This window comes from Gymnogyps californianus, chromosome 7 (assembly GCF_018139145.2).
Source record: "Gymnogyps californianus isolate 813 chromosome 7, ASM1813914v2, whole genome shotgun sequence".
Lineage (NCBI taxonomy): Eukaryota > Metazoa > Chordata > Aves > Accipitriformes > Cathartidae > Gymnogyps > Gymnogyps californianus.
In genome coordinates this window covers 27,439,384-27,463,260 of record NC_059477.1, presented here as the reverse complement: position 1 = coordinate 27,463,260, position 23,877 = coordinate 27,439,384, and the positions used below count along the sequence as shown (strand labels likewise).

At 50.8% G+C, this 23,877-nt stretch overlaps 1 protein-coding gene across 4 annotated transcripts in view; it reads left to right on the top strand.

The window, feature by feature from the left end:
• The first annotated feature begins 358 nt into the window (after positions 1-358).
• Positions 359-23,877, top strand: part of IGFBP2 (insulin like growth factor binding protein 2) — a 63,487-nt gene continuing 39,968 nt past the window's right edge. Inside the window, exon 1 of one of the 4 annotated variants that reach the window (XM_050899654.1) lies at positions 359-761. In XM_050899654.1, the coding sequence (XP_050755611.1) occupies positions 359-761 (403 nt within the window). Of the gene's footprint in view, positions 762-18,758; positions 18,853-23,877 lie in introns of those variants that run through there. The other 3 variants (XM_050899656.1, XM_050899657.1, XM_050899655.1) reach the window with 3 other exon arrangements.

Below are 23,877 nucleotides of genomic sequence, written 5' to 3'. Positions count from 1 at the left end.
CCCCGTTTCCTCTTTGGGGCACCCCCAACCTCCTGTGCGGCAGCCCCCGACCCCTCTGGGTCTGATCCCCTCTCTCCTTTGGGGTAGCCCCCCTCTCCCCTCCGGGGCAGCCCCGACCCCCGCGGGGGGGCGGGCGCGGGGGCGGCTCTAGGACCCGGCGGCGCCGCGGCGCGCCCGTCCCCGCTCCGCTCCGCGCCGCGCCGAGCCGCGCCGCGCCGCGCCGCGCCGTGCCGTGCCGTGCCGTGCCGCGCCGCTCGGCTCCGCTCCTCTCCGCGCCGTGCCGCGCCGCGCCGCGCCGCGCCGCCGGGGGGCCGAGCGGCGTGTCCACCTGCCGGCCCCGCCGCCCGTCAGTCCCGCCATGGCGCTCGGCGGGGTCGGTCGCGGCGGCGCGGCGCGGGCCGCCTGGCCGCGGCTGCTGGTGGCGGCGGCGGCGGCGGCGCTGGCGCTGGCGGGGCCGGCGCTGCCCGAGGTGCTGTTCCGCTGCCCGCCCTGCACGGCGGAGCGCCTGGCCGCCTGCCCCCCGGCCGCCCGCCCGCCCTGCCCCGAGCTGGTGCGGGAGCCGGGCTGCGGCTGCTGCCCGGTGTGCGCCCGCCTGGAGGCCGAGGCGTGCGGCGTCTACACGCCGCGCTGCGCCGCCGGCTTGCGCTGCTACCCCGACCCCGGCGCCGAGCTGCCCCTCCAAGCCCTGGTGCAGGGGCAGGGCACCTGCGCCCGCCGCCGCGACACGGCCGAGTACGGCGCCAGCGCCGAGCGCCCCGCAGGTGAGCAGCGCCCGGCACCGCGCACCCCGCGCAGCCGGCAGCCGGGACCGCGCGTCAGGCGCGGCGCACGGAGAGCCGCGCACCGAGGACGGGGCATCGAGCGCCCTGCGGGGCGCGCTGCCTGCCAGGGACCGGACACCGGGGACACTGGGCGCACTGCGCACCGGGCGTGGGGCACTGGGCGCCGCGCACCCGCGACCGAGCGCAGGGGGCAGCGACGGGGCAGCGGGGCACCGGCACGTCCAGGGGACAAAGGGATCCTAAAGGGTGGCCTAAAGGGGGTCCTCCCGGGGCAGAGGGACCCTTCGGGAGGGCGGGGAAGGGGGATCCCTGCGGGAGAGGGGAGAGAGAGAGTCCGGGGAGGGACAAAGGGAGCAGGAATGAGAGGGGCGCTGGAGAGGGGGGAAGGAGCGTGAGTGCATCCCTGGGGGTGTGGGGAAAATGGGGTATTTGGGGGTGCAGCTACGCCGGGGGTTAGAGGAGTTTCCTTGGCACGGGGCAGGAACTCCAGGGGTGGGGTGTAACGGCGGGGAATGTAGGGACTTCCTCGGGGGGCAGCGTGGAGGTTGGGGTCTTCTAGAGAAGAAAACCCACAGGGGCAGATAAAGGTGAAGTTTGGGGAGATGCAGCTGAGGGGAGGGGGAGTCCTTCGGGGAGCGAAGGGAGGTGGAGGTTCAGATTTGGGTTTGGTGGGGGAGTAAAATCACCCTGGAGGGTGACGGATGCCCCAAAGATACGGGGAGAGGCGGTGTGGGAGGACCATGTGCTGCCTGGTGGGAAGGGGGTGGCTGAGGGACTGCAGGGGCCCTGCTACGTGTCGAGCCCGTTCCCTATGGCTACCTTCCCAGCAGAGCCCACCTTGGACCTGGGGTGGCCGCTGCCGGCTCCCGTGGGGGTCCTGACCCCCTCTGGCCACCCTGGTCCAAGCACTGGGTGCCGGGGCAAGAGGAGCGTCCCCCGAGGGCACAGCCCCGAGGACGGGGACGCCAACAGGCTCCTGACCTGTTGCTGCGATTGCTGTGGGAGGGAGTGCTCCCGGGGATGCCGATACAGCAGAGCTTAGTTTTATTAACGCCTCCCTTGCGATCGGCCGCAAGCTCTTTCCCTTTCCGTGGGATGTTGAAAATTGCCGAATCAGGTCTGGGAGTAGAAACCAGCACTTTCTCCTTTGAAATCACCCCTCCTTGACTTCTGCCTCCTTGCTGGTTTTGCTCCCCTGGCTACGACTGGGGCTCTGACCCTGTTTGCGTAACTAGTTCAGCATCACGACTTTGAATTCCCTCCCTTCCCTCTTGTTGAGGCTTTACTTAAAAGTGCTCTGAACCGGGCTGTACCTCTCGGCTTCGCTCCCTGGGAGGATGGGAGTGCAGCCGGGTACCTGCGCACGCTGCTCCGGGTACCTGCGCATGCTGCTCTGCTTGAGGGGGAGAGATGGAGAGAGGGGAGTGAAGAAAAACCAGCAGCAGGGAAAACTTTGCCACGTTGCAAGCTGCTGCTTCCGTGCACCCAGGCTGCGGCTGCTGTGGTCCCCACTCCTGTCCCCACTCCTGTCCCCCCTCCTTTGCCCAGCTGCGAAGGGCTGTGGAGAGCCGGGAGTCTGGAGAACACGTTGATGAGAAATCTTGCTTGACTACAGAATATGAGTGTCAAGGGAATTAATTTTATACTCTCCAGAAGAAGCCAAGGGCATTTAGATTTAAGGAATCTGGCGCTGACTTCCAGGCTTATGCTTTCACAAGAAGTTGGGGGGTGGGGAGGAGAACATTGCAGTGATGGGTTGAGAGATGATTTTCTGAGTTAATGCTGCTTTTTTTGCTTTTATGGTCTTTATTTCAGAATTATGTTACTTCACTGGGTATTTTGCTTGATTTTTTTATCTTTATTCCTTTACAGTGGATGTGATTTATTTGGCCGTATGGCTGTGTGTAATACACACACATGTAAATAGCATAGTTTAAGAACACTTTAATGTATGTGGTGCTCTGTAATGTCCATAGGGGGTGAATAATAAAAATACTGGCACATCCTTAACCAGCATGATGTGGAACATGTAGCTGGAATATTCACAGTCGAGCATGTCTTGGCAGAGGAGCTTGGACATCCAGAAAAGGGTTTGCTCTCTTCAGATTACAAAACTTTTAACAGGTTGTTGTAGCCACTAGGAAAAAAAAAAAACCCAACAAAACAACCAAACCCACAACAAAAACAAAACCCGAATCTGCCAGCTTCACTTGATACTCTTCTGTTCAGACTCACATTGTCACCTCCATCTGCAGCGTGCCTGCAAAACATATACGAGGGAGAGTTTGCTTTTCGAGGGAGAGTTTGCTTTTCGTTTAAAGCAGTGACAGGAAAAGCAGTCTGGCACAGAAAGAGCAGGGATTGGAATTCCCTTTCAAATGCTGATGTCAAGCTAGTTTCAAGAGTGCCCCGAGAGCAGGTTTTTGCCTGCAAAAGACAGGTGTTGAGGCTTTTTTTTTTTTTTTTTAATGTGCTTAAAGGTATTTGCCCTTTTTCTCCTTTCCAGCTTGAAAAGGCTCCTTTGGCTGATTCAGGACTGGAATGCAGAGCTCGTACTATTCCTAAATTAAGAGTTTGGCAAGTTTTTTTGTCCCTGATGAGAGGCAGAAGGATTGCCCAAATGAAACAAGGAATAAAACTCTGCAAATTCTCCTGCTGTGGCTCCAGCATTGTTTAGTCTTCCACTTAGGTCTGTAAAGCCAATCCTGAAATGGTTGTAGGCGGAAAGTAACATAAACCACCATGTAGCTAGGAAGCAGGGGATGTTGCTCATTGCACAAGAGGCTTTGGGTATTTTGAAGATGTTGGGAATGTTGGAACAAAATAGCAACAGTCTGTGGAAATCAGGCTGAGAACTTCTACCCCCCCTGGGGAGGCGAGTGCATGAACTCCCACCAATGGTGGGAGCGAGACGGGGGCTCAGCACCTCCGGGGATCAGGGCCTCTGAAATAGTTTCGATGCCACTGGACCACACTCTTTTACAGTTTATTTCAGGTCATCACATAACAAACTTCACGTACTGCTGACTGGAACTGCCTGAACTGGGGACAGAGGGTTGCTACTGTGCACGCAAAGCTCGCAGAGTTCATGCCAGTCTCGAGTGTGTTTATTCTTTCAGCATCTCAGCGAGATCGGCACGCTGTTTTGCAGATGGACTAAACGATGTGCCCGAGGTCCACCAGGACACAGGGAGCAGAGTGAGGGCTGTCTGTATGTCGTGTTAGCAGTCTGTGTCCTGGCAGATAACGTCCCAGTCCCCGATAGCCATCTTCTCTCCAAGCAGGTCTAGGGTGGCCCAGGACCGAATGGGTCCTGGAGACACAACGTGCTTTAGAGGCATTTCAGGTACCATTAGGGTCTCTCAACCTCTCCAATCTCAGCCGGAGGGTGGGGATGCTGCCTTCTGCTTTGGCCATCATTAACTGGAATCAGGGGCTTGCGTGGTCTTGTCCAGCTCTCAGCTGCAATGTCCTTCTCCCTTCCCTCTGCTGGGTTTAGCTCTCACCTTGTGCCAGAGTCGGCTGGTTCAGGAGATAATCCTGCAGAAAGCCAGCCCCAGGAAACAAGTCAATGGTTTTCTGTCAGATCAATGACCTGAACTGGCTCAAGGTGCAGCATGGTGCCAGTGCTGCTCCAAGGTGGGAACTTGTGCTAGGAGGTGGAGCAGGGCAGATCTTAGCGATGTCAGCAAATGTCCTAAATTGTCTTGCCCAAGTTATGAGAATAGCTGAAGAACATCTATTTTCTCCTAGTGGAGACAAGGTCCTAGGAATAAAACTTGTTCCGTTCTGAAAAAAAGGTTCTTGAGCCACAGTTCAAAGCTGACCAGTTAAGGGAATGTTTTTTCCCTTTGCCAGTGCAGTTCAGTTGGGTTTGTAGTATTGTTTTATTTTGTTGTTGGGATATCTGTACTAATTCCGTGGGATCTGCCTCAGAACCCACTGCTGGCTATTGAGTCCTGCTTTGGAATCTCACTTCTTTATTAAAACAAATGTGGTTTTTTTAGTCCATGCCAGTGCAAAGTAACCTTTCCAAATGGAAAGAGAGCTGTGCAAAGAATGCGGCCCCAGGCAAACGTGAACTTGCAGGGCTGGGGTTGCCTCATTCACCTGGTCAGGGACTCCACTTTGTACTCCCATGATACCAAAACAGCGTCAAAATAGTTAACTGTTAAAAACGCAGCTTGTTTTAGCATCCAACTAAAATCCTTATTTGGGTAGCCCCAAATACCACACATCCTTCCTTAGGGGTCAAATGTCAAAACCTCCATTTCCCCTTGGCAGGCAGCTGCTAAAAGACAATTTAATGTATTGCTCCAAAACACAGAAGACTGAGGTTGGAGGTAGCATAATGTAAGTGGAATTTTAACGGCAACTTGAAAACCATGCCAGTAATGCTATGAGTGCATTTTTCATGTCCACTGAATTGCCAGGAAGACTTCTGCTTTTCTCCTGCTTTTATAAGGAAATGAAGCATCCGTCATGATCTGCATGTGCATGTGTGTATCTGTCCTTCTGCCCCCACAACTTCTGACCCTGTCAGTCAAGTCGGCCACATCTAACGCAGCAGTGGATGTCCTGAAGGCACTGTGTTGCTAAAAAGTGGGTGAGGGGCAGAGGAGAGCCAGGCTATGAATGTCCCCCTCATCCTGTGCTAGACGCCTTTTGAGGCAGAAGCACATGAGCAAGAGAGAGGTTAGTTATGAGTGCTGCAGCCAGGTGTTCAGCCTGGCTTATGCAAGCTTGGACATTACTAGACACCAGAGAAGCCAACTGCAAGAACCAAATCCACAGGAGCATGTTAGTATGTCCACAGCCACTACAGTGGCTCTGCCCGGGATAAACAGAACATCTGCATAGCTCCTTGCCTTGGAAGAAATTATTAAAAGTGAAATACAATTAATAACAGCTCTAAGGATGATACATGAATGAAAAAACCACACAGCTCATCTGTCCTCGCTGCCTCTGGGGCTTTGCCGGTAGGTGGACCAGGTCTCCAAGCTCCTTCGCGGCAGCTGTGTCTGGTCAAGACCTAACCTGGTCGGACCCTGGGCTGGCTGTCATCTTTAAGTATTACGACAATAAATAACACCTTGTGGAGCAGCTTCTTGAAAATAATGCTACCCCCTGCCCCAGTCCCACTGGAGTTTGCTGTGGTGGGGGTGATGGTGGTGTGAAAATGGTAATTTGGAGGGAGGGGGAAGCCTGGGAAGATTTCAAGGCTCTGGCCCAAAGGAGAAATGTGTTTTCATGCTGTCCCTTGGCAAATGATCTGTTTCCTTCTTGCCCTTTGCAGTTGTTTCCTTTCCTCTGGGTTTCAGGCTCATACTCGCTGAGCATGGTATTTGTCAAGGGAACAGCAAGAAGTCCCGTCTGTGAGAAAGTCCATGTCGTTTGTTTTATCCACATCCAGGAATTGAGCCGAGATAAACAATTTGGGAGGCAAAACAGTGAAAACTGGAATGTGAGAGGTGTGTTTGTATATGGCTCTGTACTAGACCTGGCTGCAGTATTAGCTGGGGCTAATTTATCTGCCCGATGGGCAGCTGTCGCTGTTACCCACAAACACAACTGCATTTGTGAAGGCAGGGTTTCATCCCAGTGGCCAGCAGCACTCCTGTACCTGCTTTTCCTGGTTGCGTGTTCAGCACTAAGGAGCTAGGAGGAACAGCAGTTTCGCTGGTGGATTTTTTGCGTTTCTGCTTGGATTGGGCAATTCCAGCTTTCTGGGCATGGTCACATCTGCCTTCCCTGCTGGGGCTCTGATTCCTTCAGGGAGGATCTTTTGCTCTAGGCAGACAGAGTAAGAGGAAGGCCAAGGTAAAAGGTAAAGATGCTTTTAAAGCATTTCTGTTACAGGAGGAGGGCTGAGCTTGGTGGTGTACTGAGTTTCCAGGTGTAAGAATTCCTGATGTTTTTCCTTGAATCAGAGTGAAATACGTAACTTCGATCCAGTGGCTGCTTAGCAGACCCCTTCCGTATCAGAGGGGTGCAAAGCCATTGCCATTGCATGCGCTTCCACTATCGCTTCCACCCATCTTCACCCTTGGCTCTTCCTTGGGGAGGTGCTGCCTGAATCGGTGCGTGTGTGACCGCTTTTGAGGGTGTCCTTTAGCAGCACATACTGAACACATTGGGCTTGGCTTTCCAACTTGTCCTTGCTGACTGTTTGCATCTGCCAGAAGAGGCAGGTTTGTCCTCAGTGGAAGAGTGAGGCTTTACCTGATGGCATTAGCCTTGCGGAGAAAGCTGCATTAGTGCCCTGTGTCTGCCTGGGGGAGGGAGTTGTGTTATGTGTCCCTTTGCTGTGTGCCATGCAACAACATGCTGCCTCATGGATGCTGAGTGTGCTATGGGATTTGGAGGCTAACCATGGTGCATGCTCCTGCTGTGGACTTGAGAGAGAAGGAAAAATCCTTGCTGGGGGTCCTAACATGTTGTGCAGATTATTCTTGGCTGCCTTTCATCCCTGCTGAGCTGATCTCGTGGCAGTCGTGCCCCACTCCCTCCCTGTCCTGGTGCACATCCTCGTGCTCCGTCATACAGAGCTTAGTCTTTGTCTGGACCGCAAGTGAGCCATGGTAGGGAGTTAACCCAACCAAATCTTCACTTTTCTGGAAGGATGAGTTTTCTGCCAGTTTAGCAGATTGCAAATCCAGTCTTAGTATTATGTCCACAAAGACAAACTACCTTCAGCAGACTGAGCCTGACTGAAACATCTTTGCCTACTTTCAGCAGTCACTGCTAGCAAGCTGGGGGGTGTTTCTCATTCACGAACTGGCCAAGCATGACCTCATTGAACGTGCAAGTTGACATCTAATTACAAGCAAACGTGATGTGGTGGCTATCCTAGGCAAAGGCTTAAGAGAAAGGGGTTAGTGCACAGTTACCAGAGCTTTGCTGCAGCCCAGCATTTGACAGCTTGTTGTAACTGCATTATTGGTTGTCTTCTGTTCAGTGTTTTGCCCCACATGTAATTTAGTTAGATACCAGTGGGAAGATAAAGTCTCTTGCTGCATCAGCTTATGGTAGAAATAAATTGTTTTAGAAAGGAAAGGGTCAGTAATCATGTGCCTTTCTTATGGACTGGAATACTGGGAAACATCAGGTCACTTTTATAAGCCTTAAACTATCCTTTGACATTGCAGCTTTTATTCTGAAGAAAGCTGCACTGTGCCTCTTGGCTGGTAAGGGAACAAGTTCACTGCCTGGTGCTCTCTGTAGTCAAAGATCCCATTAATTCTGCCGGCCGCAAGGAACGATTTCTTGGTATTTCATTCTGAACTGTAATTGAGAGTGACACAAAGCACTGGTGGGAATTGGACCGTGTTGAAATCCCTGCTTTTCCTTACAATTTTCTGCAGATAAACCAGCTCAGGTGGGATGACGGGATTTCTAATGCTCTGCCCTTGAAATTAATAACATTTCCAACACCTTACTGGCTGGAGGCAATTTTAGAGAGGAGTTTTTGTGCCTCCTTGCAGCTTGTCCTTGTAGCCAGGTGATGCAGGATGCCTACAACAGTGACATGCTGTTGCAGAGATTTGCATGGTGTCGTCTGTGGGAAAGTCCTGTAGTCCTGTAATGGTGGGAAAATTCATGAAGCTTTGTCCAGTATTTTTGCTTGAGACCACAGCAAGATTTCCTTGTAAGATTTTGCTTTTCAGACTTCAGCCAGGGCAGTCTGTTCTCAGCTCTTCTGGCTAGTTGTAGAAGACCCAGTCCATGCTAATGGACTTCTCTTGGCTTGGTGAGGAGGTTGTCTGATAACCTTCCCACGTTTTCCTCTTGCTGTTTTAAAACTAGAAAAGGGTGGGCACCTGATGTCCATGTCTCAGGAGTGCTTGCTGTTCAGGCTGGGGGGACTGGTAGGTGCAGTGAGTTGTTGAAGGTGTTTTTGTGGTTTTGAGTGTCCTCCAAGACCTTTTTGATACCTGCAAAGATCAGGTGTGTGTGTCCCAGTGTGACCTGTCTCCTGTAGGGTAGGGAGTGCCCTGTATTTTAGAAGTCCCAAATTTTGCTCTCGAGGGGAGCAGGACAGATCCTGAGCAGTCCCAGTGAAGGCAGAAGAGCAGAAGCAGTGAAACTGGCCGGAATCTGACGTTTTTTGCATCTGGAAAGTTGCTCGGGGGTCATTTTCTTTTTGAATCCAGGAGGTTTTGTCTGTGGTGCTCGGCGCGCCATTCGGCTGCAAGCTGAGCTGGGGGGAGACGCAGGGTTTGCGACCAGCGCGATGGCAGCCCTCCCACGCAGCCCATGTGGAAACGCTCGCCTCCCGTTGCTTTCAGCGGGCGAGCGGCTCGCCTCCATCTGGTGCTGTTTCATCTGGCACTTCAAAAGCAAGCAGAAATGGGGAGAGGAACTCAGGTTTAGCAAAGAGGAATGGCATGAGGAGGAGGAGTGGGAGGGGTGGCCGGCGTGGGGCTCCATCCTCCCACGCCATTGGAGCCAAGAGCTGGCGCTGGGGCTCTGCCCCATAGCCCTGGCAGGGATGTGTAGCTACCGAGGCTGTGGATAATCCAAGGTGGCTGGCTCGAGGGCTCCCCGGGGTGCCTGGTTTGTGTCCTCTGGGTCCTGGCCACTGGGAGAGTTTGGTGTGGAGGTTGTAGGGTTGGAGTGGTTGGCCACCATGGTGTTTCTGTTCGCAGTGAGGCTAACCCAACCACCCTGGGGCTTTCCGTGGCTGTTTTTTGTTCCTCCTGGTCCTCCTCGCTCACCCTGCAGTGCCTGTGCTAAAGACAAATTCCAGTTATATTGGTGAATTACGTCTTGCTTCTTGGGGACACTTGTCAGGGGTGCTGCAATCCACCATCCACACGGTAGCTGCTTTGCTGTTGTATGTTTGCAGCTGAACCAGTGTGAGGAAAATGCTGAGTGATAACACTATAATGAGTCTTACCACTGCTTTCTGAAGGTTGGAAGAACTGCTCCAGGCTCCATCCCAGGCTCTGACAAGGCATCTCTTAGTCCAGCTGGTCAAGGACAATGTTCCTGTGGTGGAACCTTTCTCTCTCTCTGCACTACTGGGCTCCATCAGCCATTCTTTTTCTAGCATAGTACCCACCACTAACCAAGGGCCATGAGTTTGATACAATCCCTGATGTGTAGAGGGCACTTTCCTTTCTTCTGAACATCATATGAGCCGGATTGATATAATGGCAGGCAAATCACTGCTGCACCATCTTGATCTGACTGTGGTGTGAATGGACGGGTAAATCATCTACCATGATGGAAACTGCGATGAGGAGGCCTAAAGCAATGGTTGGCCATGGTAGGGGACCTCTTCCTTTGGCCGTGGTGAACAGTGCTGCCTCCACGGCTTATGCAGAGGTGGTTTGGGGAGGATTTTGTTTAGAGTGTTAGAAATCCAGGTTGTTACAGATAGTCCATTACACAGGACATTTGGGGAAGAAGGTCTGGATTTCTAGTGGTGTTCAGGGAATATTGCCATTCCTAGGACTGGATGGTGGGACAGCACTAGAGGTACTGTTTAGAGGCTAACCCTCTAATCCATCACTGAATTTAAAAAGCAGTCCAGAATTGGGAGAGAAAAACGAGACTATGGCAAAATGGTACCTTCTTACACAACAGGTCAGCTCCCTGTGGGTATTCTGAGTCATTTTGTTGTTGTTGATTTTAGTGACTAAAATAAGTTTATTCCATGCTTTTTTTCCCTGCCAGGCTCCACAGACCCTGTCACCCCCAGCTTGCAGGGAGTGAGACAGATTCCATTAATTCTTGTGCATTATTGAGGGATTTCGGTCGATGAGATTCTTGCCTGGAATTTCTCTGTGGAGGAGCCCGGCTTCCCACTGCCTGCAGATGGAACCCAAAAAGCTCAGCCTCCTAGCACGCCCAGCTGGGTGGTGGGAATACAACTTCTGACGTCTCCAGGACAAATTCGGTACCCTGCGCCTTTCAGGGCACCTGTCACTGAGAGCATGGCCAAGGCTGGGCAGGTGGAAACGGTTGGCCCGCAGAGCTTTGAATAATGCCAAAATGCCTGATTCGGGCTGATTTTGGAGGTCTAGGAAGGTCTAGACCTCTGTGCACGTGTCTGGGGCATGCTTGGTCTGGGGGCACTGGGAGGAATTTGGCATGGAGCCCTCTGAGGCAACTGTCTTGTTTAGTAAAACTTGGGCTGTGGGAGTCGGTGTGAGGAAATAATAACATCCACTTTGGTTTCTGCAGTCTCTGTCCCGGGGGCCAGTTGGGTGTTGCAGGAGGCCACAGGAATCCTGCTCGTGACCACAGCCAGATTAATGGCCGTTTTGGCAGCTTTTCAGGAGTGAGGAATTTGGCCACTTTCACAATAAGGGCTAGAAATTCCACATGAATTAATTAGTTTTATTACGGGACATGTCCTTCCTGCTCCTCCAGGGCTGCCTGAAACACTGAACTCATTACATGAAGAAATGAAAATAGTACTAAAAATAAGAACTGGTATCCCAAGCCTTTGTGAGGAAACACACAGAGTATACTGACATCCTCCAGCAGACGTGCTTCCCAAGCTGTGGCTTTTGGCCAGATGAGATCTAAACCCAAGTTTTAGATCAATTGCAGCCACTAAAACGCCCCAGCCTGCTCCACAGTGGTGTCTTCTCTCAGCCTCTTGGACCCTGCTCAGCTTAAGCCATTCATCTAGGCTTGTTAATTACTCCCACAGTTTCAGTTTGATGCAGTGTTCAGATCTGACCCTTGCATGTTGCACTGTGGAGGCTGCACACCTTCAGCCTCCTCTCCCCATAGATGGGTTTCCATAGCACTGTTCCTACCTTGCAAGGACACTGTTTGCTTCCATGGTAGTAAAGTGCTTGGAAATACCCTTGGGAAAGGGTGCTCTGCATTCGACTTTTGGTCAAGGGTATGCCATAAAAATGACAGCATGGGACTTTGGAAAGGTCTGCTCGGGAGTAGTCAGAATAACGTTAAGTTGAGTAAATATTTTGGGAGCCCAGAGGTGATAACTTTCCCTTGCTTACGTTTGTGGGGAGTCAGCCTGTAGAAACTTATCGCCTCTCACGTGGCTTTTAAACAAAGATTGTCCGTGGACCCAGTGTGCTTTTATTTTAATCCTTTTTAGAAGCGCTGATGTTATCTTGAGATTTTCCTGCTAGTAAGGGGCAGGTGTGCAAAAAGCACACTGTTTGCTGGTCGTTCCAGTGTTTGCTTTACGAATATTGCTTCAGATAGTTGTGTTTGGAGAGGGGGTTCTCCTTTTGAATCTAACCTCTCCTTTCTGCTCAACCCCACCTTTGTGAACCAGGGTTTGACTTGTTTGCTGGTTTTTCCCCTTGTTTTGGATGAAGTGAGTTCAACATGGCAAAGCTGACCAGGGAGGTGGTAAAGTTCCTGCAGGTCCCACTGCACAAAGCGTGGTTTGGTTGGTGCTCAGCCCTCTTGGGAACTGTGACTGTCGTCCTACAGGGACTAAGGCGAGCTGAGCTGACAAAAGGTGGAAACACAAAATTTTCAGCATTAACAAAATGTGCCTGCTAAAAAAGAGTAAAAAATGATAACGCAGACATAGATTCTTCTAATCTCAGACAGCTGGAAAGCTTCCGTCTTTCTAGTAATGTTTGTTATCGATTTCAGTCATTGCTTTCCTCCATTTTTCTGTTTATTCGTTTTATCAGACTGGTTTCAAGGATTTGTTACCTTAACCCCTAGCCATTAGGCTGGTCTTGAACGTGCTGAAACTGACCTTTGCAAATTCAGACCACGCTGAAAGTGCTTGGGCAGTGCAGATATGACCGGGCAGCAGACCAAACCTGGCCAAAGGTCCATCAAGCCCATAATCCTGCCTTAGGGGGTAGCCAGTGGTGCACAGACTGGGAATTTATGAAAAGAGTATGGAGTGAGCCTTGCGAGGTGGGAACAGTGCTATGGAAACCCATCACGCTGCCGACACCATTCAGCCCGTGATTTCAGGGATTTCCAAAGCACAGCCCGGTCTGCTGGCTGCTCACACAGGTACCTTCTTTGTTGTGTGAGCTGCCCTCCTGGCTTCTAGCAGTGGGGATTCAAGCGCTGGGGGAGGCAAGCAAACCCTTGTCTGTGTACATCGCTGCAGTGTCTCGAGGCTTCGGGATAGGAACACCTCTACATATAAGACCAATTTGGGATTGCTCTTACAAATACAGTTTGCTACCTGTTCCCATCTCCTGCCGCCTCGTGCATCCGGGAGCAACAGCCGTGGCGAGAAGGCAGGTCCCATCACTTGGGCTGTGCCCGGTGGAAGCACAACCCTGCCCAGGTCTGTTTTTTCCCTGAGTTACGTGCTAGGAGAGTTCAGCCTCCGGGTTGTGGTTGTCGGCAGTGTCCTACCCCCTGGAACTGATCTGCCCTAGCAGAGCTGAAATGTCCCAGCTGACCTAAAAAACTGCTTGCAATTGAAATGCAGCAGCCCCCTATAAGTACTTAACTGAGTCTGTGTTTGGGGTTTTTTTTTCCAGTTCTTCTCTTTTATTTTCCTTGCCTATGCGGGGATAGTCAACTGAATGCATATCCTCTCCATGACATCCTGTGATGAAGCTGCATTTTTGGCAGTTAAATTATGCATCTTGCTTGTCTCCCGTCATCGTTACCCATGTTCAAGACTGACATCGAGCTCAGTGTTAAGTGTGTGAATGCTCCTGTGCGAGTGTTTACAACCCACTGTGGGCTGCCCACTGCCATACAAATTACATCCTGAGAAACTCTGCAGAGTCTGCAGTAAGCTTTTGCAGCTCTTCTCTTGAAGCAGTGACTCCCATCAGATTTACAAAAATTTTTAATGGGGGAAGTTCCCAAAATTTTGTCCAAGAAAGAGCTGTGAATAGGTGGGACTTCAGGCTGTGTGGCAGAAAGCATCTGCAATGCAAGACTGCAATTAGTGCGGTAACACAACGAAGAAGGTACCTCTGTGAGCAGCTGGCAGACTGGGCTGTGCTTTGGAAATCCCTGAAGTCACGGGCTGAGCGGTGTCAGCAGCGTGACGCGAGCTGAGCTGACTGCCTGACGCTGGTACCTGGGGCTTGTTGTGCAAGGTATGCAGTCTGCCCTGTACTGGAGTAACCCCGAGACAGGTCGCTCTCTTCTCTCTCCAACCGTGGAAGCATGCACGGTGCCTGGAGGGCATGTAGCTACAGCCTGGCAGGGACTGGGACATGGCAGATCAGATACTGTCCCCGTGATGGAGCTGGGGAGTTCGGCTAGGGGTGCTAGCTTCATTGCAGGAGCAATGCCATGAGGTAGGGTCACTCACTGTCGCAGCTCAGCGTGGAGCAAATGCAATTTCCCCATCATGACAGGGGTGAACGGCTGCATTTCAGAGCTGGAGACGCAGCATTGGTTCCCCTCTGCTCCGAACCCGGCCTCGCGCAGCGCAGGGGCTGGTGCAGTGCAGCGCTGTCGTCGTGTCCTGGCTTGCATGTCGCAGGGAGAGCGGGGCTTTGCTGTTTTCAGCTGGTGAGTCAGACCCTGAGTGGCTTGAGGGCAGGGTTGCAGGTTTGCTCTTTTTCCAGCTAGACACATGCATCTGTTTTAAGGCAGCCAAGGCACAGAGCGGGCGAGACTGAACCTCCCTGAAAACCCCACAGCTCCCCAAGAAGCCGGCGCAGGGACCTCGGAGCGGGTTTAGACACCAAAGTTTGGGCAAACACATGTTGCAATGCTGCCTGTAGAGACTTCTATCCAGGGGCTTTCCTGTAGAGAGATGTACCCGGGAAGCAGAAATAGCAAGTGACTAAACGTCACGGTTACATTCCTGCCATCTGAAAAGAACTCCCTGTTTTCTTTTGGCTGCAAAAATTAACTTCCCTTTTCTCCTCCCCGAGCGGGCAAGCTGGCTCCCGGTGGCCGTGCCCTTGTGGCGGATACACAGGACGGTCCAGGTCAGGCTGAAAGGAAAACTCTCCTACTGGGGGCTTTTCACTGTTGTGCTCCTTTCTAAAGAAAATGTGCAGGACTTTTCCTGGCCCTTGTGAAGGCCAAGATGCAGGTCTGTAGCTGGAATAGGGTAAGACTGGCCTTGTTTGGGAGCTCGTCTGGGTTTTGAGCCACTCGCTTCCCTCCCGCATCCCCTGTGCTGCTGTCTGAGCTGCGTGAGGTGGGGGCTGGCATCTGGCTTTTTGTTATTTGTGTAATTAATTTCATCCCTCCCTGATGGTGGTTCTGCAACATCTGTAGTGATGAACACTACAGAAACCATGATGGTGCCACATGTCACCTAGTTTGAAGATGCCAGGGTGGGGACAACACTGAAAAGGCTCCAATGCAAAATCCCCTGGGATTTTTTGGAGTTTATTTTAATACTCTTTCCAATAGCAGAAGCCTGGACTTTTGTGGGACGAGAGCCCAATGGATAAGGAATGATCTAGCAGCTGCTGCACCCAGGAGAAGTCAAGAGCTTGGTCCTGATTTGCAAAAGGCTTTTGGGGGCCCTCTGGGATCTCCTTGGTGCCGAGAAGAACATATGCACCATTATAGCCATGCTGACCATGTGCATTCAGGCCAGGGTGTTCACCCCAGCCCCACTTGCCCTCTTCCTTTGTTTTTTTTTCCCCTAGAGCCCTGTACATTTTTCCCATTGCTTTTTTTGGTCAGCAGGTTTATTTTTTTCCTGCAATAAAGTGCTGTGCTCTCTTTCTTCCTCTTGTTTTCTCTTGCTGCATTTCTGCCAGCCTCACCTTCTCTCCCCATGCCTGCTCTCAGATTTACTTTGCATATTTTCAGCAGGGTGGTAGCAGGCTCATTTTGACCTGTCTGGCTCGGTGAAGACCTGCTGAAACCTGCCATTGCTCCAGAGAGAGGAGCCATCAGGGGCTATCCCGCCGGGGTAGGAGGGTCAGGCGTAGAGCTCTGCGTGAGCACGTCTGGGAGCTGTGGAGGTGACATGCTCTGGGTTTGGAGTATGATGGAGTCCACGTGTTGGTTCCTGCTTGGGACTGATCATTTTGGTTTGGCTGCCAAACCTTTAAAAAAAAAAAAAAAAAAAGAGAAAAAAGAGCAAAATCTAAGGTTTTATTCAGATAACTCTGAAATATTGGTGTTTCTCCTTGGGAGCACAAAGGAACCTCAGAACAAATTTGCAAAGATGTTAAGGGAGACCACCGGCAAAAAAAGTTTCCCGTTTGAGCATTTTAAAGAAAGCAAAGGGAATGAACAGACAAACTCTCAAAAGTGGCCCCAAAGAGCATGCCACCAGTTTACCCAGTGACCCAGGATGTGGGAAAAGTGGCCCCAAACTCTTCATTTGCCCGAGACGTGAACACAGGCTATCTGGGCTCCTGCACTGTGACGCTTGGGTCTTTCCAAACTATGACATCTCAGTTCAAGCTAAGCAGGTGGTGGTGTTTGAGGGAGAGACTGGAGGAGTGCAGCGATCCCGCTTGGCTTGGTGAGCCTCCTGAGCAGCAGCTGCGGGAGTCCCAGGATCTCTGGCTCAGTGGGTGTGGAAGAGTTTAGTCCCAAATGGCCAGGCTCTTGGTGGCTTGTGTTTTCATTGCTCTTCCAGTTCTTGCTGAAATTGTGCCATAACTATACCTCCTTGGTGGAGCTGCTGGTACATGGGCTCTGCTCCACCCCACTGGCCCCAGTACTGATCACAGTCTTCTATTTCTTTTCCTTCTAAAAGCACCAAAAGGAAGTCTTGGGTTTGACCATAAGCAGACCTTTTTGACTTGGTTGCTGTTATTGCTGTGATTAAACCCAAACAAAATCAAAACCTGGAACATTTTCTATATGTTCGGTTTTGTTTCCGTTTTTCCAGGTCATCAGCCAAACCCAAAGGCCCCAAACAGACCCCAGGTGTTTGCACAGTCCTGGTTTTCACACAAACGAACAGTTGCTTTATAAAAACGTGTGCAAGAATTTTAACTACTTTGGAGTTTTCCTACTCGCCCTCTTTCTCAAGGGCATTTGGAGAGAGCTTCTCTTCTCCGTTGCAGCTGTACTGAGGTGTTTTAGTCCTGGTTCTCTCCCTCCAAGATGGGGCAAGGAGAAGGCCATCAAGAAGTTCTGGAGAGCGCAGGGTGACTGTGAACCCAAGTGGCCCTTGGAGGTGTTGGAGCAAAACCCTACAATGAGGTTTTCCTGGGGGTGTTGTTGACCCTCCGTATGGGGGAGGGTCTGCATCTGTAGCCACCCCTTTTCCCCCCTCCTGCAAACTGAATGGGGCTTTCCTGGAAGCCCATCCCAAAGCTGGGGCTGGTGGCTTGCTATCACAGAGCAGTGCAAATCCAGTGCCTGGACTGCACTTGGACTGGTGCCCATCCAGTTTCCAGAGGGTGCGGGGGCAACTCCACAAGGAAAGCTTTCCCAGGTTTCAATGAGTCGAGTGACCATCAGGGCACATGGGCTGAGAAGGAAGCAGACCTTCATCTCTTAGCTCTTTTTTTCCAGTTGCCTGAGGCGCTGTCTGTCTCCTCAGCATGCAAACTCCTCTCTGCTTTGCATCGCCCATAATTCAAACCTGTGCAAATTGCTTTCCTCGGCCGCTGATATCCGTTTTCTGACTTAGCGTTTCTGCTGTCGTTGAGTTTTGGCCTTCACCCTTTGGGGGCTGGCACCCACTGAACTCAGCTGAGAATGTGGCCCTTTGTGCTGGAGCTGTTTGCAGGAGCCGGCGAGCTTTGCCTTCCCCACTGTGAGCCTTTTTGGCTGGCGAACGCGTGCCCTTTTCTGGTGGGGAGGGATTTAGGGGTGAGGGGGAGGTGAGAGCGCTCCTTGTGCTGGAAGAAAAATGATGAATGACTCTCTTGTGCTTCTGAACAAAACCAGGAAATCGGGGGGGGGGGGGGTTAAGCAAAAAAGGAGGAAATGAGAAACAGTAAAGAGGCCTCCCCCGCCTTCATATAAGCAATCACTCCACAGCATCTGGAGCCCAGTAAAAGGGCCGTTCCCAGGAGACCTCGCACTCGCCAGCCACACAGATCTGCTTTATTGCAAACTCCCGGGGCTTGCACCCCCACCTCCCCTGCGCTGGCTTGGAGGGCGGCCCCACACCCAGAAATGGCTTAAGGAGGGCAAACCGATGCCCGGTTTCCGTGGCCATCGGCACCGGAGATATGCGTGTCCGGCTCAGCTGGCAGGCCGCAGTCTGGATCCGGCCCGAGGATATGGTTGCGTTGCTGTCGAACGAGCCGGAGCACCCGACACGGTGTTTGTGCTGGCACGCTGCCTTGCAGCAGCAGGGCTGACAGTACCTTGCCGGCGTCACATTACAGTGGCGCAGACGATGCGATACTCTATCTGGCGTGAAATCTGCTGGAGCGGAGTCACACCTCCTGCCCTCTCCCCCAAAATTGTTTTGGACGCATTGGATGCAGCAGGGATGAGTGCGGAGCAGGTCACTGGCCATCGTGGTTTGGGTCTGATTTTAAGCACCCTCAGGATGGAGTTAGCATCTTCAGAAACCCTGACATAAGCTATTTAGTTAAAATGATGCAGGAATACTTAACTCTAGTGGGGCTGGAGGTGATGGCACTCCAGCACGAGCCATGGCCAATGAGATCTCCATGCAGAGAGTGGTCCAGCAGAGCTCTGCTGCAGCTTGCTCTGACGTAGCCACATCCACCTCCATCCCTGCAAGGCGTTTGAAGCACACTGCGGTTTGGTGGCTCAGTTTGAAGAAGTTCCTTTGCTGTTTGTTAAAAAACATATCTGGTAGGGACCTCAACAGGCCAAACTCTTCCTCAGCGTGACCTCACTGGCATTACTGGTTTAGTCATTGTGGTAGGGGCTTGTCGGCAGTGGGAAAGCTGTTCCTGAGCATAGCTTTAAAATCATAACGCAGGTTTCAGAAACAGAGACCCTGTGAGGGGAGTGGCTCTCACCCATTTCCAGCTGGAGATGGTCACAGTTGAAGCAGCTGAGTATCTTCATCATCCTGGCCAAAACACCAGCTACTAATTTGGTTGTAGCTCTTATCCCTCTGTTGTCTCCATTGAGTCCCACCTGAATTTAAATGTTAGGTGGGAGTAAAGCTGGCTGTTTGTTTCTCCTTCCCAGGCTGAGAGGAGCTCTTCTTCCTCTGGATGTAAGTCTATTAGTGTGGTTTATCCAACTGTTATCCTCCAGTCTGAGAATGGTGAGTGTTTCTGGCATGGGATTTGGGTCTTGCTTGGGAATTTTCAGTATTCAGGGCTCTGTAGGAGAATTGTTAGTAACAGTAGTAATGCAGATACTGTGGACTCTCTTTGCTGATGGATGTTTTTATTTCTTATATCCAGAGATTATATTTTCAGCCAGGCTTTAGCCCAGTGCTTGCTCACCTGCTTGTGTGACCCCATTTTCATTCTTACAAATCTGGAGGATTGAGTGCATGTCTGAAAAATACATTTGCTCTCCTGTGTGGGCATTGAAAGAGAAAGTTTTCTCTTGTGAAAAGGTCAGTCTAAATCACCACCTTGAATATTTGCAGCTGATATTGAAGTCCCCTCTCATCACCTTGTGAGCAGAAGGGGATCCTCATCCTATTTCACAAATGCAGTGTCCTCAATGTGTGTCTCTACTTGGCATGTTCCCAAAGGAGCTTCCTCTTGAGGGGCTGCGGAGGGGCTGGGCTCGTGGGAAGGGTTGTGAGTGCTCACGTGGAGGAAAGGCAGAAACACCCTGATTGCAGAGGAGTCACAGACACCCCACTGTTGCGGGGAGAGACAGTGAATAAAATTAGGTTGCATCCTTGCAAAGTGGTATCTTCAGGTTTTCCCTAACTAGTTAACAGTGGGGTTGGCAGCAATGCTAGGGATTTGGGCTGTTCGGCTGGGGCAGCCTCCGTGTAAGTTGGCTGGGCTCAAGAGGAAAAGCAACATTGCTTTTGAGTTTAGAGCAACTCCCAGGGTTGCTCAGACTCTGGAGGGGTTTGCTAAGGCGGACAGTATTGTAAAAACCCTCAGCTCTTCTGCCTGCAACCCACAGGGCAGTACCTTCCTGAACTTGCTCTACCTGTCCCCTCATGTCCTTGGCTCTGGGTGCTTGAGGAGGGTTGTGGGAAGCCAGGCAGTGCCTCCACTCTTTCCACTGCCTGCGTGAACCCCCAGGTCAGCTTTGGAGTGACCCCTGAATTGCCCAAATTTGGGGGCAGTGGTCAGAAAAGGCACTCTAAGCCCTGTCTGCAAGGTCTGAGCTGTGCCGCTGTGGGCTCCTTAGCTGGAGAGTAATGGTGTGTGTGGCAGGTGGCAAGGCTAAGTTTTGTGTTTCATTTGGTCAGGGACTGGGCTGGGAGCTGGGTATTTTTTTTAAAGCAGTTATGTTAAAATATATGGGGAAAATGTAGGTCTTTCTCCTTGTGCCAGCAGTGCCCACAGGAGTCTGGTGAGAAGTGACCAGTCCCTAAAGGAGGGCAGCTTATGATTCACCCCATGCCTCCTTTTGGTTTTATACAGCGATGCTGTTAAAGCAGGGTCCTTGGGTGGCCAGGGAGGGGGTGTGCTGAGTCAGCACCTGTTGCTGTATCAGACCCTGGGCAGAGGCGTGAAGTTTTGGGGAAGCCCCAGATCATCGTAACCTCCTCCGCTGGCTGCCCCTGTGCAAGGGGGACCTTGTGCTCTCATTAGCACAAACTGGTGGCATTTGAGCCTGGTGAGTTTACTTTCTCTGGAAGTCACTTGATCGGAAACCCTGGGCTGCTTGGCTGGGTGACTGCTGTATTTTGGTCCCGAGCCCTTCAAATTAGCTGGGTCCACTCAAAGGCAGAGAAATCTTTGGGCTCATCTTCCTTGGGAAAAGCTCCTGAGGGAAGTCTGACTCCTCTGTGGTTTCCATAACACCACGCTGAGGTGTCTGCGCGTCCTGCTGTCTTACTAATTTGCCAGTGATGATTTTTTTGGAGTTATTTTTAACAGGCGCATTGTGCAACTAATGGGCTTTTTATTGGTGGTAAACAAGCCGAGCTAGGCAGGAATGCTGGCGAGGCTGGACTGGCAGGCTTGCCTCTCAGTGCTGTAGAAGTAACTTGTTCACTTTTTTCCTTTAAAAAAAAAAAAACAACCAACAAACCTGTGGCTCTCCTGCAGCCTAATGTTACTGCTCCCACCAGCCTCCCCCATGGAACCAGCGGCAGAGCAGCTGAGGTGCATGCTCTGCACCTCATGGCCTGACTTTTGGGTCTAAAACTGCTCTCTGCTTTGGTTTAAGGGGCTGTAACCTCTGGCAGGGAGGTGATGGTGTTGTCTACCGTAACTGGATCGTGGAGGGCCCAATCCTGCCCTGGCACAAAATGCTGCTCCCTGCCAGGCTGCAGCTGGGACGCTCGGGCTGAATGCATGGAGCTGGTAGGTCTTGGCGGGGGCTGTGGAAACCCCCCTGTCTCTTATCATGCTTCTTGCTTGATAAGCTCAAAACTGGCTGTGGACACACATCATTTCAAAACCCTCCTGGAACGGGAGTGAGGTTGTACTGGAAACCTGTACAATTGGGGGAAATGCAGGTACCGCTGCAAAGTGTGTGGCCATTGCCTGGAGTGTGCCTGGTGATGCTTGGTGTGTGAGCCCTGACCCATCACCGCATGGCTGTGCTTGGGGCACTGGGGCTCGCACCAAGCTAGGAGCTGCCTGTGGGCTCAACTTCCATCCCTGCAGCGTGTGTGCCACCACCGTCCAGGCTAACCTCAAGTGAAAAGTATCAAACTTCAGTGGCCAAGAAAATAGAGCTGACCTATTTTGGACACTTATTTATATTCAAGTTGCTTCTCTCTGTCTCTGTGAAAATGCTGTTGGGACTCCAATACTTTTAAAAAGTTTTTCCACCTCCCATAGCTTTTGTTTTTAACAGGATATAATCTAGGACTAACATCTGTATTTTCCAGTAGTCAGAATAAATGTCTTATTATCTTTTCTTTTAGTTTTCTTGCTGAAACAACACTTTTACAGAGCAAAGCCAGCTCTGTAATACAGCTAAGCCTTTGGTTGCGTTGTGTCTCAATTTTTGCAGGTTCTCTTTTTATTTAAAGTCTTTGCTACAATTCAAAGTTTTCAGACCAAAATGGAAAAAAAGTTGAAAATATGTCACTGTTGTCTCTGATCATGAGCCACAACAAAAAGTCATCTAATGTAGGGTCACAAAAATTATGGAAAGCTGTTGGTTTTAGTTTCTGAGTTTTTTTAAGTGCAATTTCCTTCTATCACTTACTGGCTGTATCACTCTGCTGAAATCTTAATCTTCTCCTGAAAGGTCTTATTGGTGAATATGTTTTGGGGTTTTTTTGTCTTGTTTTGGCAGCTAGCTATTCTCTAGCTTTATATGCTGCAGTTCACAGTTAATTTCTGATATCTTTTAAATTGAAACTGTAGTGTCTATGACAAAATTGTATTATTGGAATAATTATGAAATTTGAACAGCTCAGTCAGTGCAGCCATGTGCACTAACCCTAGCTGGATACTTGTCATCCTGCATATTTTAGGACTTGCATTTCTTATTGTCAACAGTAGGAATATAAGTTAGATACTTAACCAGAAAGAAAAACAAAGGCAAATGCTATGGATATGTCATCCATATGAATGAGTGATGGTTGTTTTAGTCTATTGTATTCCATGATTTTTCCTACTTTAATGTAGGAGCTTTTTGTGTGTATCTGTTTTCTTTTCTTTTTTTGTCTTTAAGACCTGAAAGAGCAAGGGTGAAAAAACTGGGAGCGGCTTGATTTATGGAAATTGCAAACCCTTTGGCTTCACTAGCCAAGCTTGCAAACTCACTGAACGTACCAGCCTTATGCTTAACTAGCTGTGCCCTGTGTGAGTGCATCTACATGAAGATCATATCCAACTCCCAAAGGTCAGTGGGAGCCTTTCCATCATCCTTGCCTGCAGTTGGATTTGACCCAAAGTATATCAGAGGAGGATTAGGGAAGTTTCTTTGTTACACAGTTGTGGTATGTGGCTTTTGTGTCTGTCATACCTGTGTTCCTGTTTTCAGAGCATCTGGCATGAAATTACCAAGGTCATATGTCCAGACAGACACACAGCCACCTATACCCCTATGTGCACTGAGATGTCTCTGTGCATCGATGTGGCTGGATTTGTGACAATCCCATTGCACCGTGGCAGAAGGGCTGTGCTGGCCCTGTGGGCTCCCAAGGCTGATGGCTCTGTGGTTGCCATCAAATGTAGCCGCTCCTTGAGTGTTGCCAGGCTGTGACTGTCCCCTGCTTGTGAGGCTGGTCCTGTGCAAGGTTTTGGAGAGGAGGACTGCGGCCTGTCTTGGTCCTACATGCTGTTGTAAGAGGTTTTTCCCCAATGTTCCTCACTAGGCAGCCAGATGCTGTGATGCAGTCTGAGGATGCTGAGTCTGTGGGTGGTCTTCATCGAAAGTCACCAGGGAGTGGAGGGCCGGAGGCAGAGTGCTCATGATACAGCAAGGGAGAGTTTTTCAACTTCTTTCAAAGAGGAACAGCAGTTGAGGTCTGTAGCCTCTGATCCAGGACCTTGTACTGATGCAAAACTGTCCTGAGAAGCTCAGAATTGCCCTTAGCAGGAGTGGAATATGGCATGGCCAAGTGAAGGCCTCCATGCTGTATGCTGGGGTTTGAAATGCCAAATACTCTTCAAAGCATTTTGTTAAGCATTTGTTAAAAGAATTTGTAAAGCTTACCTGAAAGGAGGTAGGTCTGAAGGTGAAACTAGTTCCTACTGCTGCTAGGATCAGAGGTATATAACAGCTCTGTGTCCTGAGTGGTGTGTTGCTTGGGTTTGGTTGTCCAGACTTGGCTATGGAGAGACCGTGCTATGACCCCTGCAATGCAAAAGAAATATTTTTTTAGTATTTTACATGTGTATAAACAGTTTCAATGGACACCATTTCTTTGCTTTCAGTAGAAAAGGTCTAGGTGACCAGTCACCCTAACAAAGAACATAGCTTAGAGAAATGATGGGCTCCAGAAGAAATGCTTATTTTGTCTTCTGAGTACCCTCCATAGGCTGCTGCAGATGGGCAATGCTGTTGGCATCTCCTGGTCAAACCTGCTGGGGTGCTTTCACATCAGCAAGGAAACGGGGAGTTTACCAAACCCATCTGGGATCTGCTGGATTAGGCATGATGGGAGGCTGCTGAGTCTGGATGCCCAGGGACTCTCTGGAATGAATGATGTGTATATAGGCTGGATTAGTTTTATCTATAG